The following is a 15545-nucleotide window of genomic DNA, read 5'->3' as shown; positions in this document are numbered from 1 at the left end:
TCTAGTACTATCTCTTTAATTCTCCGCACCATCCTATGATATGTAATATACTGTCCTGCATGCAACCCAGTTTCCTCCATCAACATCCCAAATTCCTTAATCATCCCCTCTTGCCATATGTCTCCCACCATTGCTATCCCCATCGGTTCCCAGTGCTTCCTGATCATCTTCATTAATTGCCCTTCTTTTCCCATCAATGCGACCAGTGGCACTTGCAGAGAACACGGGGTTGGGTTCTCCATTACCTGACAGGCCTTATGCCATATTTCCCAACTCAATGTCATCATTTTAGGGGGTTCTTTCATATCTGATTTGGGCAGCCATATCATTTCTTTCAGGAAGTATGGGGCACATTCCAGTCTAAACAATCTAGATTCTGAGGTTGGTTCTTCTGACAGCCATTTTGCCACATACTGCAATTGGCTTGCTAGATAATAAATCTCATAGTTTGGCAATTTTATACCCCCCTTATCATACGAATTTTGTAACTTCCAAAGGCCGATTCTGTTCCTCATCCCGTGCCAGAGAATTTCCCTGCATATACTATGCATCCTAGCAACAAAAATATTGCCTTGGGATCAGATATGGCATGTTCCCGAAATAATGCAATCTCGGCAGTACTACCATTTTCAGCATCGCCCCTCTCCCCATCATCGCCAGGGGGAGCTTCACCCAAAACTTCATACTATTTTCGATACTCTTGACCGCCTTCTCACTATTATGTTGGTGATCTGCCTCCACCGTATGGTAGATGTCTATCCCAAGATATTTAAACGTGTTGATATCCCATAGTGTTTGTAAGACTGGTAATTGATCCCGCAGGATCCCGACATACCTGCCCAGTGGAAATATGCATAACTTTTTGGGGTTCACTGCAGTGCCAGATAGCGGCGCAAATCGCTCCATTATTTCCAACACACATTGGAGATTTTCTTCGGGGTATCGTAGATACAACAGCATATCGCCAGCGTACAACGAGACCAAATGCCGCTCCCCCTTTATGTTAATCCCTATTATGTCATACTGCCTTAGATATATCGCCAGGGGTTCCAGTGCTATGATGTACAGCATAGGGGACCACGGGCATCCCTGTCTAGTACCCCTACTAAGTTGCCACCTCTCTGATATTATCGCTCCAAATTTTAAACCCTGGTCAGCGTTGCACTATATAGCAGTTTAACCCATTTAAGATACCCAGGCCCTATCCCATAACTGGTCAGGGCTGCGATCAGCCGAGGCCATTTGACTGAGTCAAAGGCTTTGATTGCGTCTAACGATACAATTGCCATTTCGCCCGCGTCCCCTTTTGCATGCTCTATAACTCAGTGAAGTCGTCTGAGGTTGTTAGATATATTCCTGTATGGGACATATCCTGTCTGGTCGGGGTGTATTAGTTTATTAATGATCCGTCTCATTCTATTTGCCAGGACCGCTGTGAGTATTTTGCTATCTTGATTAAGCATCGACAGCGGTCTGAATGATCCGCAGTCTCTACCAGGCTTATTGAGTTTGGGGAGTGGTATAATAATCGCCTCTCTCAGGGACTGCCGCAACTTCCCCGTTTCGTATGCCTCATTAAGCATTGCTAAAAGCAGGGGGAGCACTTCATTTCTATACATTTTATAGAATTCACTAGGGAGTCTGTCAGCCCCCGAAGTTTTGCTGGTGGGTAGCTGCACTACCACCTCTTCTAGTTCCTCTAGGGTGATTGGGGCATCCAGTTCCTCTCGCTCATCCGCGCTAATTTGCGGCATGCCTAGGTCTTCCAGTGTTTCCCTTATTTCTCTACCATCGCTTCCCCCTTCCTCTCCATACAATCTTTGGCAGTACTCTAAGAATTCGCGATTCACACCCTCTTGGGTGTCCACTATAAACCCATCCTCTTTCGCTATTGCTCTAATCGTAGCTCTGGGGGACTCACTTTTATATAGCCATGCCAGCACCCTCCCCGGTTTATCTCCTCCAGTGTGTTGTCTCTCTATATACTTTTTTATAATTTAGATTGCACAGTCTCTCCCAATGTCCCACATATTTCTGTTGCAGCCTAAGTATGGTTTCAGTATCTTCCTTGGTGTCACCCTCATTGCTCAACGCTATTTCTAGCTCTTTTTCCGCTTCCTGCAGTTCTGTTAATATCCCTCCATGTAGACCTTTGGACTTAGCTATGGCTATCCCCCTCACTACCACTTTAAAGGCTTCCCACAGCGTACCAGCTGACTCAACACTGCCAGTGTTGGTCTCAAAGTAACTTATTATTTCTTCTCTCAGATCCTCCCTGAACATTGTATCTTAACGCCTCAGCTCTGAGGTGCCACGTTGGTATCCTTTCTCTTGAGGGTCGGTATTGCCATGTTAGGACCAATGGCAAGTGGTCTGATAGGACCCTCGCTTTATAATCGGTCTGTGCTATTTCTGTCAGTAACTCCTGTGTGTTTGTGTGACAAAAATGTAATCCAGCCTACTGTGCAGATTCTGTGGGGCCAAGTGATGCGAATACTGCCTGTCCTGCGGGTGGCACACCCTCCATGCATCCTCAAGCCTGAAATCATTTAGCAATCACTGCAACGCCCTAGCGACCGGGGTGGGTCTGTCTATTTGGTCATCTGACCTATCTACCTTCGGGTTTAGTGTGCAGTTAAAATCACCTCCCCAGGTCACTTCCCCTCCTCCCCAGATACATGCTCATTTTGTTGTACAGGGTCTTGAAGTATGCCGCTGTGTCCTGATTTGGGGCATATGTGTTTATAATGCATACTTCTTTATTTTCCACCAGCCCTCTAATTGCAACCATCCTCCCATCCATTTCCACTGTGGTCTGTAGTAACTGGAATGGGACATGCGGTGCTACCCAGGAATCACCCACCTAGCGTAAACTGAGTATGTTGCGCCTACAACAGTCCCCTTCCACTTCTTCCGGATCAGCTCCAACCTTTCTTTTGTAAGGTGGGTTTCTTGTATCAGGGCTATATCCATCTTCTGGCTGCTGCACAGGTACATCATTACCTTATTCCTTTTTAGGTAGCTATTAAGCCCTCTGACATTCCAGGTGACTATCTTAAGGTCCCCCATAATCCAGTATCATCACTCTCTTCCCCTTGCAAGTCTCCTGGTCTTGCTTGAAGTCCATCACTCATGTATGTAGGCTTGTTCCCCAATTTCAAACTATTCCCTTTCTTCAACCTAACTACTTCCCAAACTTCCCTCCCTCCCCCCATTCCTCCCAGCCCCAAATCAAGCCCCAACTCCCCTCCCTTCCCTTCCCCCTCCCTTCCCTGCCACAACATGATCCTCAACTCCCTGCTTCCCCACCACCCACTCAACTAGCTCCATCCCTGGATCTCAGGCACCCCAGCATCTTGCCCGTTTCGTGGCTAATACCAGGACTCTGGGTACAGCAGGGAGATAACGCCCTACTGGTGTCTCTGCAAATTCTATTATCGGGGGTAGGTTGTCTCTACTCTGTCTCCCACATCGGGAAATGTCTATAGCGCTTTTGTGCTTATAGCTACATTATACAATTCTATATTCCAGTCCGGCATGTTTGCCAATTAATTACCAATTAGTTCACATCCGCGCGTCTTAGCGTGCAAATTACCCCTGTTACTGGCACCTCACTAAAGTCTCTCTCACCATTTGATATGTCATACATAACGCTGTATCACTTATCTGTCCATCTCGATCCTGGCCGTCTTCAGACTCTGGGCATCCCTGGGTGTCCAACCAGGATGCGGCCTCCTCCAGTGTTTAACAAAAAGTGTGCTTTCCCTTTGTGTAGGATCTTACGTTTCGTGGGGTACAAAAGCATGTATTTGAACCCGGCGGTCCTCAGCCTTCTTTTCACCGCGACGTAGCTGTCCCGTTGTCTTTGTACCTGCACTGTGTAATCGGGGTATGCAGTGATGTTTGCCGCAGCTCGCCTTGTAGTTCCTCCTTTCTGAAAAAATTCCAAGATCTTTTCCCTGTCTCTGTAATTCAGTATCTTTGCGATTATGGCTCGGGGAGGTGCCCCAGGTTGCGGTCTTCTCATCAGGGCCCTATGCGCTCGTTCAACCGCTAACCCCTGGAGAGCTTGCCTGCTCCCATTTCCTGAATGAGCATGTTTTCCACATAGTATGTGGGGTCCTGGCCCTCTTCTCCTTCCGGTAGGACCACCACGCGTATGTTATTGCGTCTCGCTCTCCCTTCGGCTTCCTCTGCTCGTTTTCCAGATTGGACATTTGTTGCTTTAAAATATGAACTTCTTTAGAATTGGTGGTGCTAACGTCGGTGTTGGTTTTGACAGCGCTCTCTAAGCCACTTGTTCGGTCCGCTAATGCTCTTACATCTTGTCGTAAGTTGACCTCTATCCCTACAGCGTCTATCTTGGTTTCCAACGCCGCTTTGAGGTCCGCCATTGCGGCTCCCCACGAGGATTTCAGTTCCGTTATGGCCGCCAGAACCTGGAGGTCATCCTTTGGTGCAGTCATCTCTTCTGGTGTAGTGTCCGTGGACTGTGCCGCTGTGGTAAAGGCCTGCTGCGATTTGGAAATATGTCCATCATTAGTTGCTTGCCTCCTTTGAGCGCCATTGCCCTGGTGGTCGCAGGTCTGGTCCTTCTACTGTTTGGGTTTATGTTTTTCTCCTTGTATTTTAGTGATTGCGTTAGTCCACAACTTGGCGTCTCCTGTGTTGGGTCAATTGCGGCCTTGTCTGTTGCATGTGGCTAGTCTGTTGTGTGTAGGTGGTTCTTATATGCAACCTGCTGTCTTGTGACTGAGCTCAGTTACCTCAGGTCCATATATTTCCCCAGCTCGGTACACGTCTCCTTCCCCCAGTTGGCGTGTGCACCAGTATGTCCAGCGTGTCTAGGCTCCCGTCCAGTGTCAGCATGTTGTTTTAGAGGAGGGCAGGTATTGCTATGGTTCCGCCTGTGTGGTGGCACTGTGCAGGGTCATTCTTGCCTTATTGTAGTGCTGTACTCATCAGTCAGCCAGTATTTGTTGCTGCCTCCCAAGGAGTGTTCTTCTTACCACAACCTTATTCGCCCACCTCCAGCTTTGTTTATTTACAGTATATGCACTTCCTTGTTACCAGGTTTCCCTGACTGCATACCTTCAGTTTGGTTCAGTTCATCTGTCCTCCTGGTATCATCAGTGAGCAGCCAGTCGATGCCCTCTCTTTGTCCAAGTTCCCAAGCCACTGTTTTCTGTGCCTTGCAGCACTCCAGTGTTTCTATTTTCTGTTGTCCCTCTGTGTTGTCACCTATTGTTGGCTGGGGCAGCTTACAGTCCTCACCAGCTGGGTGCACCGCGCTCCATTGGTGTTGGCATGTCCTTTACTTAAGCATGCCACTCGTGCTTATTATCAATATGCAACCCATTAGGGGAGAGGTGTTTCTCCTGATGTTCGATATTTCCCGGTTTATGAGGGTTGCGTGTGCTTATATTAGCCTGCTCTCGTGCGGCGCTGTTGAGCCGTGCTATGTTCTTAATCTGAACATTCGCAGGCTATTGCTGTCTTCCGGAGCTTCTCCGTGCCTGCGTTATGCCACCCCCAATGCCTTAGTTGCCGCGCTTGCAACGTTTATATATTCCAATTTACCGATTTGTACTGCCGCCGTCCGTGTGCTAGCTGTTGCTGCTGTGCGCGTAGTCACTGCGCTCTGCCCAATTCCTGGGCGCTTTGCATGCAGCTTTTGGGAAGCCCGGGCGTCAGCACGCGGCAGTCCCCATTCTCCCAGAGGGGTTCTTGCTGCGTCCCCGGCCACCCGTCTGCTCGCCCTTCTCCACCCTTGTCCTGCGGGTGTTCTGAGCGCAGCTGTGTGTTCGTCTTTTTGCTGGACCCACTCGATCAGTGCTTCCTCATGTGAGTGCGTGTCTGACTACTGGCTGCAGCATTCGTCACCCCTGGACCGGTCCGCGTGTCCCGAGGGTCCCTCGTTTCGGACTCGCTGCCATCTTGCTGCTATCCCAGCGTCTTCGGTCGGTGGTTTCAAAGTTGCATATCTTTTGTTCGTTTCGTCGGATTTGCTCGCGGATGCATGAACCTGTTCCAGTTTCCCTTCCTATTGATGTCATCTGTTCTTTTTCTTGTAATTGACGGTCTAAAAGCTTGCGCTCGGTCTGAATTGTTTTCCGGATCAGGGAGCACTTGAGAGAGCAGCCTATTCCATGGCTGCCAGGCCACGCCCCCTCGAGGGGATTGTTTGCCACAACCCAATCAAGGGTGTGACCTTTGATGTGAGTGGAAGCACTATTGAGGATGTGAAAATTGGCGTTATTCAGTGCATTTTCTAAGGTGGTTGCTTATTTGTCGGCAGCGTCATTACGTCAGCGATTAAAGACCCCCACCAGCAATGTGGAGCAGTTGAGTCTTTGGAATGTATTAAGAAGGTGGAAGAGGTCTTGGTCAAAGTTTTTTGTTTCAGCCGGAGGGTGGTAAAACAAAACCAGATTAAGGCACCTATTCATTGACTGAGTCAATTTGAGGTGAAGAATTTCACAATCATTAAGTAAGCAAGGAGATTGGAAAAGGCTAAGGGGGCTTCTTGCTATAATAGCTACCACCCACCCTCTTGGCCTGAAAAGCGGTTCTGACAGAAGGTGCTATAACCGTTAGGGGTGGCTAGCTCAATCGGTGGACCTCTAGCTTCGGTTAACTGTGAGGCACAGTGTGTCAAGGTCTTTTCCCATGATATAATCATGGATGTTAGTAGCAGGTTTAGGGTGTAAACAGGTATTAAGTAAGGCGCAGTTAAGATTAGTGATGGCCGTGTTAGTTGTTGCAGTCTCAGCAGGAATAGCAGGTGGGGATTCACCAAGTGGTCGATGGAGATGGTCTCATTGTTTGTCTTAAGAGATAATCTACAAGGCAGAGCACTAGAGGCTTTAACTATATTTGGTGGCTGAGTATTATTCAGAGCAGGGGGAAGCCTGCTCAGAGGCATAGCTAGAGGCAGAGCACATTTCAGATTTGTGTTGACCTTATTGATGTTTGCAGTCTTGGCAGGGGTAATTCCACTGGGCAGCAGAACCAGACTCCAGAGGCCCAGAGGGGATCTATGATTATCTAAAGGAAGGGGCGTTTCTGTGCATAGGTCCTTATTGATTTTTTCAGAGCAAAGGCCTTGTGGACAATCATCCTTACATACGGGTGTAAGACTGGCTAAAGGCAGAGCAGCTGGGGGGTCTAATCTCAAAGAGAGATATTTACCCACAGTGGCAAGGCGGTGTGCCTTTTGGGCATCAAGCATCAGATTGAGGCTACCTGGGTAACCCATGTTGGTACCGGCGGTAGTTCGCCTGTTGCTCACAGAGTACAGAACACAACAGTGCTATGGGACGAACCCCGTGAGCAAAAAAAAGCAGATTAGATCCAAGTATGTCTTCCGCACCCTTCCAAGGAATGCCAGCCACCGACGGTATGCGTCAGCATCCGTCAGAAGACGGAAAACAGTAAAATAAACAGCTACTAACACAGAGCAGAGGCCAAGCACACAATAAGCGTGCAGTATATTATAACTCACAAGGTTTCAAGAATGCGTACAAAGCACAGAATACCTTAAGGGCAGGGTTTATGGAAGGAAGCCGCTGACACGTAGATTCCGGTGATGACTGGGGAAGACTGGGCTCGTCTCAGGTGCACCAGCGCAAGTGCGCCAGATCAACTGATTTGAGGAGCCTGTGGCTGCTGTGAAATGTAATTTCCCTTGCCAAGTAGCTCTAGCAGAGTGCACACAGCCAAATGCTGCTTTTAAAGTGAGTACACTAACCTCACATGCAGCCAGGCACACAATCCACAGAACGTGATGGAGTCTCACAAGTAATTACAAAAGTAATTCAATTTCAATTAAAGCGCACCAAACACACATTCAGTTTTGGTAGCAGCAAGATAACACAGACACAGATGCAAAAAAGAAAGAACCTGAAAGCGTGCTCCACAGCAGATTAAGCCCCTCTAGAAGAGTAGACTGTTCTAAAGAAAGGATTTCAATCTTACTTCACTAACTAGATTGAACATACTATTTCATCAGAAGTAAGATTTAACAATAGCATTCTGCCGATCAACAGTTACGATGTCTCAGGAAAAGGAATGGATCTTGTAGTCAATGTGCGTCAAATACCACTCAAAGTAATCTCAGGTGTTTCAGAAATGACTGGAAAACATTACTGACGAATAATATACATGTAATTTAAATGTGCGCAGTGTTTTTAATTCAGGTATGATCACATCCAGTTGGGTATCTACAACTTTCTATCCAGTTTTATGTTTTGGGAACAGGACAGGAGCCCAATGTGACACCAAAAAGTAATATCAGTAATTGGTAAAGTGCAAGCTTTAGCATCAGGGACGGCAATTCATCAGAATGACATTGATAGACGACGTGACACTGCATGCCCGATGACATCTCATGACCTCTGACTCCATCAATATCACAGAACGTAACATGAAATTTGACTGCTATGTCGTCTCTGGTTCGTCATCCTTCATGATCTTGGTCGTGGGCCAGTCGTCTGCAGGGGTCTTTCTAGCATATGAGGCCCTGCATTTCATGTGCAGTTTATGAGTTTCCGCCGGCATTATTTTTTCCAGCTGGGCGTGACTGGAGTGACGAGATCAAATTCTTAACCTTGGCCACAGGGTTTGAGCATTGCTGTTTAAGGGCTTGGGCGGTGGGTCGAGAAATAGATTTTTCAAACCCAGCTTTAGTCCTAAGGGGAAGGGCAGCAACCCCAATCTTTGACTTGTGCTAGAATACTTCCATGCAGAACCATGTCTCCCGGCTTGCCTCTGAGTGCATATGCTGGCCAGTCTTCTATGAAGAATTACCGCACCGCAGAAGGATATACAGCAGGCCCACCAGAACTGGGATGCCCAACCGTCAACTCCTGAATGCCACGTTCCAGTTTCAAGAGCCCCGCAGAACTTCCAACGTAGCTCATGAAACTGGAACGCGAGTGTATATAAACATCATTACATATCTCCCTCCCCTAGAACAGAAAGTAAAACCCAACAAAATTAGGATAACAAAATTTAACAAATACCAAGTAACCACAATAAAGGAAATACAAATAAGAAATTTTCACTGAACAAAATCCTTCATCCAACTCGGTTTACGTGCAACTCTCTTTGCAGCATTACTGTTGATCACTTTAGAACCAGTGCTTGAGGCATCACTTTCCCCCTCCTCACATGTGAGGGGGTAGTAGAGATAGGGCAGTAGTTAGCCGGACAAGAGGGGTCGGCAGAAGGCTTTTTTAGGGAGAGGTGAACAAAGCAGTGATTGAGGAGTGAGGGGAAAGATCCAGTGGCAAAGGAGTGATTGCAGAAATCGGCCAATGCTGGAGCAAGGGAAACAATGTAGTCCTTGAAGGCTCTGGGAGAGCATGGGAACACCTGTTTGGACGCGACTTTCATAGAGCAGACTTGTCTAGAGACATCAGCTGTTATGGGAGAAAAAGAGGGGAGTGGGTGGGTGGGGAACGGATGCCTGAGAGACGGTGAGGTAGAGGGGTGTTGAGTAGAGGGAAAAGACGAGAGGATGTCTTGAGTTTTGGACATGAAGTGAGAGCCCAGAGAAGTGCAGAAAGCCAGGGAGAGTAGGGGAGAAGTGGAGACTGCAATAGGGTTGGCGAGTTCCTTGCCAATTTTGAGAAGTTCTGCCGAGTCGGTCGCGGAGATGCAGGCTTGGATATACGCTCTCTTCTTAGAACAGACAGAGTCTGTATTGCCTTTGGAGCAGGCAGCAGGCCAGTTTGTCAGAGGATGTGCTTGAGGCCTGCCACTTCCCCTCGGCGGCTCTACATTTATGTTTCAGGGCGGCCAGGACGGATTCGTACCAGGAGTTGCACTTAGAGGCCGGTTTCATGCGGATCCTCATGGCACGCGTAAGGATGTCCAGAGTGTTGGAAATGGAGAGATGAAAGATAGTGAGGTATGTGTCTCAGCAACATTGGTCTCTTACTACCTCACTTTCTCCCCATGGATAGGGCTGAAGGCAACAGCTAACAAGCATACAAACCAACATCCCCCCATCTCATTCCAGAGATATTCATCCATCCATCATTTCCAGAACAACAAGGAGCACGTTGGCATGTTTTAACCAACCAAAACACGGGCCATAGTCATCAGTGTTTCTCCAATCTCCCTCTATGTCTTGACCGGTCTTTTTGCTCTATACTGCCACTCCTCCCTGTTAGTTTTAATTTAATTCCAGAGTACTGGAATACACCTGGAGGTTAGATTGATGAATTCTTGTGGCAGTTGTCAATCACTGAGTCGCTGAGGGGCAGGGCACTGAGCACAATCACAACACTTCCAGCATGAAACATTTTGCAATACATGATGTGCATCAGACCAGCAGCATGATTGTCGATCATTTTCAAAAGACTGAATAGCAATAATCATACAAAAATACAGCTTAACATCTGGTCTGCAGTGAGCCTACACTGAATGCTAAGATGTTCTTTTATATTCCACTGTAAGGACGACATAATGTAGCCATACATGTAAGGGAGCAGTAGCTTTGACACTACCTTTGCAAAAACAGGTCACAAAGGCAATGGCAGGTGTGTCAAGGGGCTTGCCTAGTCTAGCAGCTGCTACACTCAGCAACCTCCAGTTCACATCCATATCTAGCATGAAAGCCTGCAGTTGTTAAGTAATTTTGACATGGATCACTGTTGCACAGCACTTCTACTTTCTAAATATTACCAATCAGATTTGCACTATCCCATCTATATTTATTTCAATGACTACTCTAAGGGTGCAGGCTTTATTTACTATTCCAACCAACCTGGTGCTGAATTCTTTGACCAAGGAAAATAACTTCACAGAGGGAAAGGTGGTAGGAACTTAAATACCAGAGATGTAAATAACAGGGGTAGGACAAGACAAGTGGCCAGAGTTAGAGGGATACACGTTTGCTTGACTAGCACAACTGCTGTGTAAGATGTTTAGAAACGATTTCTAACAAATGGGTGTTATGCAAATCGACACGGTAAGATTCATAATTCAGGATCCCCACTTTTCACGGCTTTGAGAGCAGAAGAGAATACTATGACATAATGGTGAGAATGTATCATGAAAGGAAGCAGAGGCTGGTTTTACAAAACTTGATACCGTGAGGATAGCTCAGGGGCAACAAGTTTGTCTTGGAAGCAAGACAACGCAGAGCAACACAGGTTCGAACCCCGGTTCTGCACTGCGAAACTGGTCTCCAGGTATAAAGCGCGTTATAAAAGATGAATCAATTAAACTGAAAAAGACCAGTTTCCTGTATCACTATTGAAAGTGTCACTTTCATTTGCAGTAGCAAATATAATTTCCTGTGCCTGGGTTATCAGGCAGCTGATTCAAAATATACAGTTTGGGCAGGAACCCACATTTAGAAATTGCAATATTATACAATGGTAGAAATGTTGCTGCATGGATTTTTAGAAGTGTTTGTATTGTGTTATGTATATTTTTTACACTGGTATGGTAATGTAGATTTACTTTTATTGTTGTGTTTTATAGAATTCATTCTTAGTCTAAATACATTTGAACACCAAAAGGGGTATGTTTTAAAGGCAGTAAAACTGTGTATGGTACTCACGGTAAAAGAAAGGGATGAACTCAACAGTGAGGCTGGCTGGCTTATACTTCTGTCTGCCTTTCTCCACGGAACTCAGGAATCTTCTGTAAGACAAAAAGGGAGGTTGTCCAACAGCTGGGAATGTTTAAAGGCTACGCACAACACTTAATTGGGAAGGGATCAGTGGAGAAGGCGCATCATTTTTCAACAGGTGTCATCTAAAGTTCCGAGCCCATTCCCCTGGAAGCAACTGCACAGTGTGCCATACAAGTCCACCTTTAAGTACAAGGAAGTTCAACATTCCCACCCACTTACCCGGCTGCTTTCTGCCTCCAGGTTCGATATGGATCGTAGAGGCTTTCACAAAAGGCAAGTGCATGTCTCACAAAGTCTTCAACAGGAGTCTGATCCTCAAATTCTTTTTCTTTTGTTTTGCTTTTTAACTAAGAGGGGGGTTGGAAAATATTGGAAAGCCATTTCAATGAGGATACACTCAAGAGATGTTATTTACACATGTACAAACTGAAGAGTCGCAACCTTTTCTATATAGAAATAATACAATATACAAGGAAGAGCATATTATTAAGCAGCATGACCATACACATCAACCGAAATAGAGTGCTCTATGACTGGGCCTAAAGAGACATGTTGTTGGTCCTTAGAATACAGAAATAAAGTACTTTCAGCTATAGGACTCACCACATTACAAAATTACTCTGCCTGGATCACGGTTCCCCCTGACTTTAGTTATGGAAAGTCCCATATATTGCTATTTTTACATCTGCCCTCATATTTTTCTCGTCAAAGGTTAAGCTATCTACACCTTAATTTACGTGTGCATGTTCTTATATCCAGCAGGCTAGCCTACTGACCCTCATTCCCACTCCTTTTGACCCTGGTGTGACTTTTCAAGAGGGTATAAGCTTTTCTTATTTTCCACACAATTCTAGAGCCACTCAAGCATCAGCTTAACTACTGTAAGGAAGGCATGGTATCAAACAGTAAGACACACACAAGTGATCACAGTTCAAAGGTGTTTATTGAACCAATTGGGTTTGAAAAACACTTATCTAAACCTAAAGATGGGAGCAAGCTATGACCATCACATAATAACGCAGTCCTAGTGGTGTCTTGTCAAAATAAAAGGGCCTATGCTAATAAAACTATTGCCAATCCTTACTTCTAGATACAAATAGTGTGGGAAACAATGTTATGCAAAAGAAAAGTGTTCAAGAAATTATATGTCAGGATATTCAAGCCGTTGGCTTCCCTACCCCACGTTTTCAGCACGGGGCAAGGCGGCACACTCGAGTTCAGCACAGTCTCTGGCTTCTCTAGCAGGAGGGTGCAGTTCAAACCCTCAACATCATGGCCATCTGTGCCAAAGTCTCTTTGCCATTCAAAGTTGAACTTTGTTGTATGGCCTGATGCCATACGACAAAGTACCTTTCTCCTTAGGGTTTCACACGTACAACTTCTCGGGTGATTTTCTGTTCACCTCAGGTCCCCCTTCTCCCAGGCTCAGACCCACCTTCTTAGGATTTTACATGTACAAATTCTCTGGTGATTTTCTGTTCACCCAGGTCCCCATCCGCCGGGCTCAGACCCATCTTAACACAAAACCTTCTCGGGTGATTTTCGCTTCCCTCCGTAACCACGTTGGTTGGGCTTAGACCCACTTCAACACAAAGCTTTCAATTTATCTCCCTCTGCCGGGCTCGGACCAACTTTGCCACAAATGTTCTTTACTGTATCAACATCAAAGACTTTCGATTGTACGCTGGGTTTTGCTTGACCTGTCGCAGGACCACTTCGATTCCCAATTCTCTACAATTCTTTCACTTTTCAGTTGGATAACTTAACGAAAGCTTCGATTGAGCACCCACATGGTGCCAGATGACTCTGTCAAAGGTATCGTTATCTTCGTTTCAAAGTTCAATCACTCATCAGCCGTTTCAACTTTACTTACGTCTTTTATCACACGGATTTTAAACAATGTTCGTTCCTTTGCTCGCCATACAATGTTGATGCTTGCAACCTTGGCTTCAACACAGAGCAGTCTTGTATCAGTCTCCCAAACTCACCGGCTGTGTTGATTTCACTGACGCTGCTTTGTTCTTGGAGCCAAGAACAGTACCACGGATGGCAATTCTCCCTGCCTTGATTCTTGACACGCGAGGGCCCTATTCATCTCTGGTACACAATGCAGGATTCTTGCCATTTTTTTTCTGGTCTTATGCTTTCCAATCTCGAGGGCTCATGAATGCAACGGTTCCGTGTCGAAAAAGTCAAGAGAACTTCCCTCCTTGCAATCCCCTTCTGTTTTGCCATCGTTCTCCTCTTGTTAAACTGCCATCTTAGAACTGCTGTTTCCTCATGTGCTTTGCCCTGCCCAGAGTGTGCTCCTCTGCTCCACCTTTTATCCGTGTGGGGAAGCTTAATGGAAGTCAGGTATGTGTGATGGTCAGCAATTGGCTGACCTTGTCTGACCATTGTATTGGGACACGTCAGGTATATGGCTCGGGTGTTAGTCCGTTTTCTCTCATAGCAGGCTGGCCATGAGAAAGTGTTGGTGTTCTAAAGATCCTACTTGGTAGGATTGGGTAAAGGTGTTATAAGGAAGTGGATACCGCATCTCACCATCTGGTGTCCCACTCCCACAATACCCCTCACCCAGGTGATCCTCCCGTACTGGTCCACACCCAGGAACTGGATCCAAAAGCAATGGCCGTGTCCTGGCCACCTGGATGACAGCTCCCTGGGGACTAGTGGTTGAGACACCTTCTGGTTTCTCACACTGCACAGCTACATTGATGGGCTGGCAGTAGGGATGTCAAAACCTATACCTTACTGGTCTCACTCTATTACCAGAACCATTCACCTTGACACTTTCACTCTTATTGCTGGCATGTGTGAGAAACCTGAAGAAGGTATCTCCCTGACCAGTCCCTAGGAGTCGGTCATCCAGGTGGCCAGGACCCGGCCATTGCTATTGGATCCAGTTCATGGGGGTGGACCAGTTAGGGAGGATCCTCTGGGAGTGGTATCCCCCTTCCTTCAACACCTTTTTCCCCCCATACTCTCACGTAGGATGTTCAGAAACACTGTGTGTAGTACGTGTACACGTACGTACGTGTACACACACACACACACACACACACACACACACACACACCGACCCCCGAACCCCTCTGCCCCCCAACAGTTGTCCCAGTACAGCAATTCAAGAGGAGGAGAAAGGCATCGAGCACCGAGGAGGCGACAAGAAGAGAGGTGATCTTGCCCTATTCAACCCAGACCCACCAAAACCACCATAAAAGGAACAGTAAGACCACAAAGAATAGCCAGCGTGTGTTGCAGCAGATGCCAACAGTACACAGAGCATGCCTATGCTGATAAGCAGGACACAGAGAGACGCCTGCTACTGTGGTACTGTCCTTAACTCCAGATACAAGAAACGCCAAGCGGTTCATCACAGCCGGTGAGTCGAGGGAAGAGTTGATGAGAAACCGAACTGTGTTGAAACGAAAGTTGCTAAGTAGCAACTTAAGGGAAGTTCAAAGAACGGTTAACATAAAGGGAAAACCAGCTGCAGAGGGATCTAACACCACGTGGGTGTTCACTCGAGAGACTCTGGTTAATCCTGTGTTTGTTGAAACTATTGATACCAGAGGACCGCAAGGGAACGGTCAAAGTGGTCACACAGGGGTCTAGGAAAATCCTCTTTACAGTGGAAAGTCTTTGACCGACAAACCATTGAAAGCTACAGGAGATGAATCCCGTTCTATGAGAAAAGAGAAGGTACTGTATATTTGGCAAGAGTGAACCCGACGGAGGGATGTCAACAGTTTGTGGTTTAAAAAGACATTAAGACTTGTGATTGCAACAGGTACACGTGTTTTGAGCAGAAGCTAACAGTTGAGAGGGGTCTGAGCCCGGAAGAGGGGGATCCAGGGGTGAAAAGCTATTATCACCCAACGACACGTGGAAT

The 15545-nt window shown here is 46.6% G+C and overlaps 1 protein-coding gene across 3 annotated transcripts in view; it reads right to left on the bottom strand.

Moving 5' to 3' along the window:
- NBEAL1 (neurobeachin like 1) overlaps positions 1–15545 on the bottom strand; it is a 2018929-nt gene that overhangs the window by 1642231 nt on the left and 361153 nt on the right. For 2 of the 3 annotated variants that reach the window (XM_069615520.1, XM_069615521.1), the window contains exons 6-7: positions 11870–11997; positions 11576–11658 (exon numbers count right to left, since the gene is read on the bottom strand). In XM_069615520.1, coding sequence (XP_069471621.1) covers positions 11576–11658; positions 11870–11997 — 211 coding nt within the window. Of the gene's footprint in view, positions 1–11575; positions 11659–11869; positions 11998–15545 lie in introns of those variants that run through there. The other variant, XM_069615522.1, reaches the window with a different exon arrangement.

The sequence above is a fragment of the Ambystoma mexicanum genome, chromosome 9 (assembly GCF_040938575.1).
Source record: "Ambystoma mexicanum isolate Mex_15411 chromosome 9, UKY_AmexF1_1, whole genome shotgun sequence".
Lineage (NCBI taxonomy): Eukaryota > Metazoa > Chordata > Amphibia > Caudata > Ambystomatidae > Ambystoma > Ambystoma mexicanum.
Note: the sequence above shows the minus strand (reverse complement) of the source record. Positions and strands in the feature narration are given on the sequence as shown.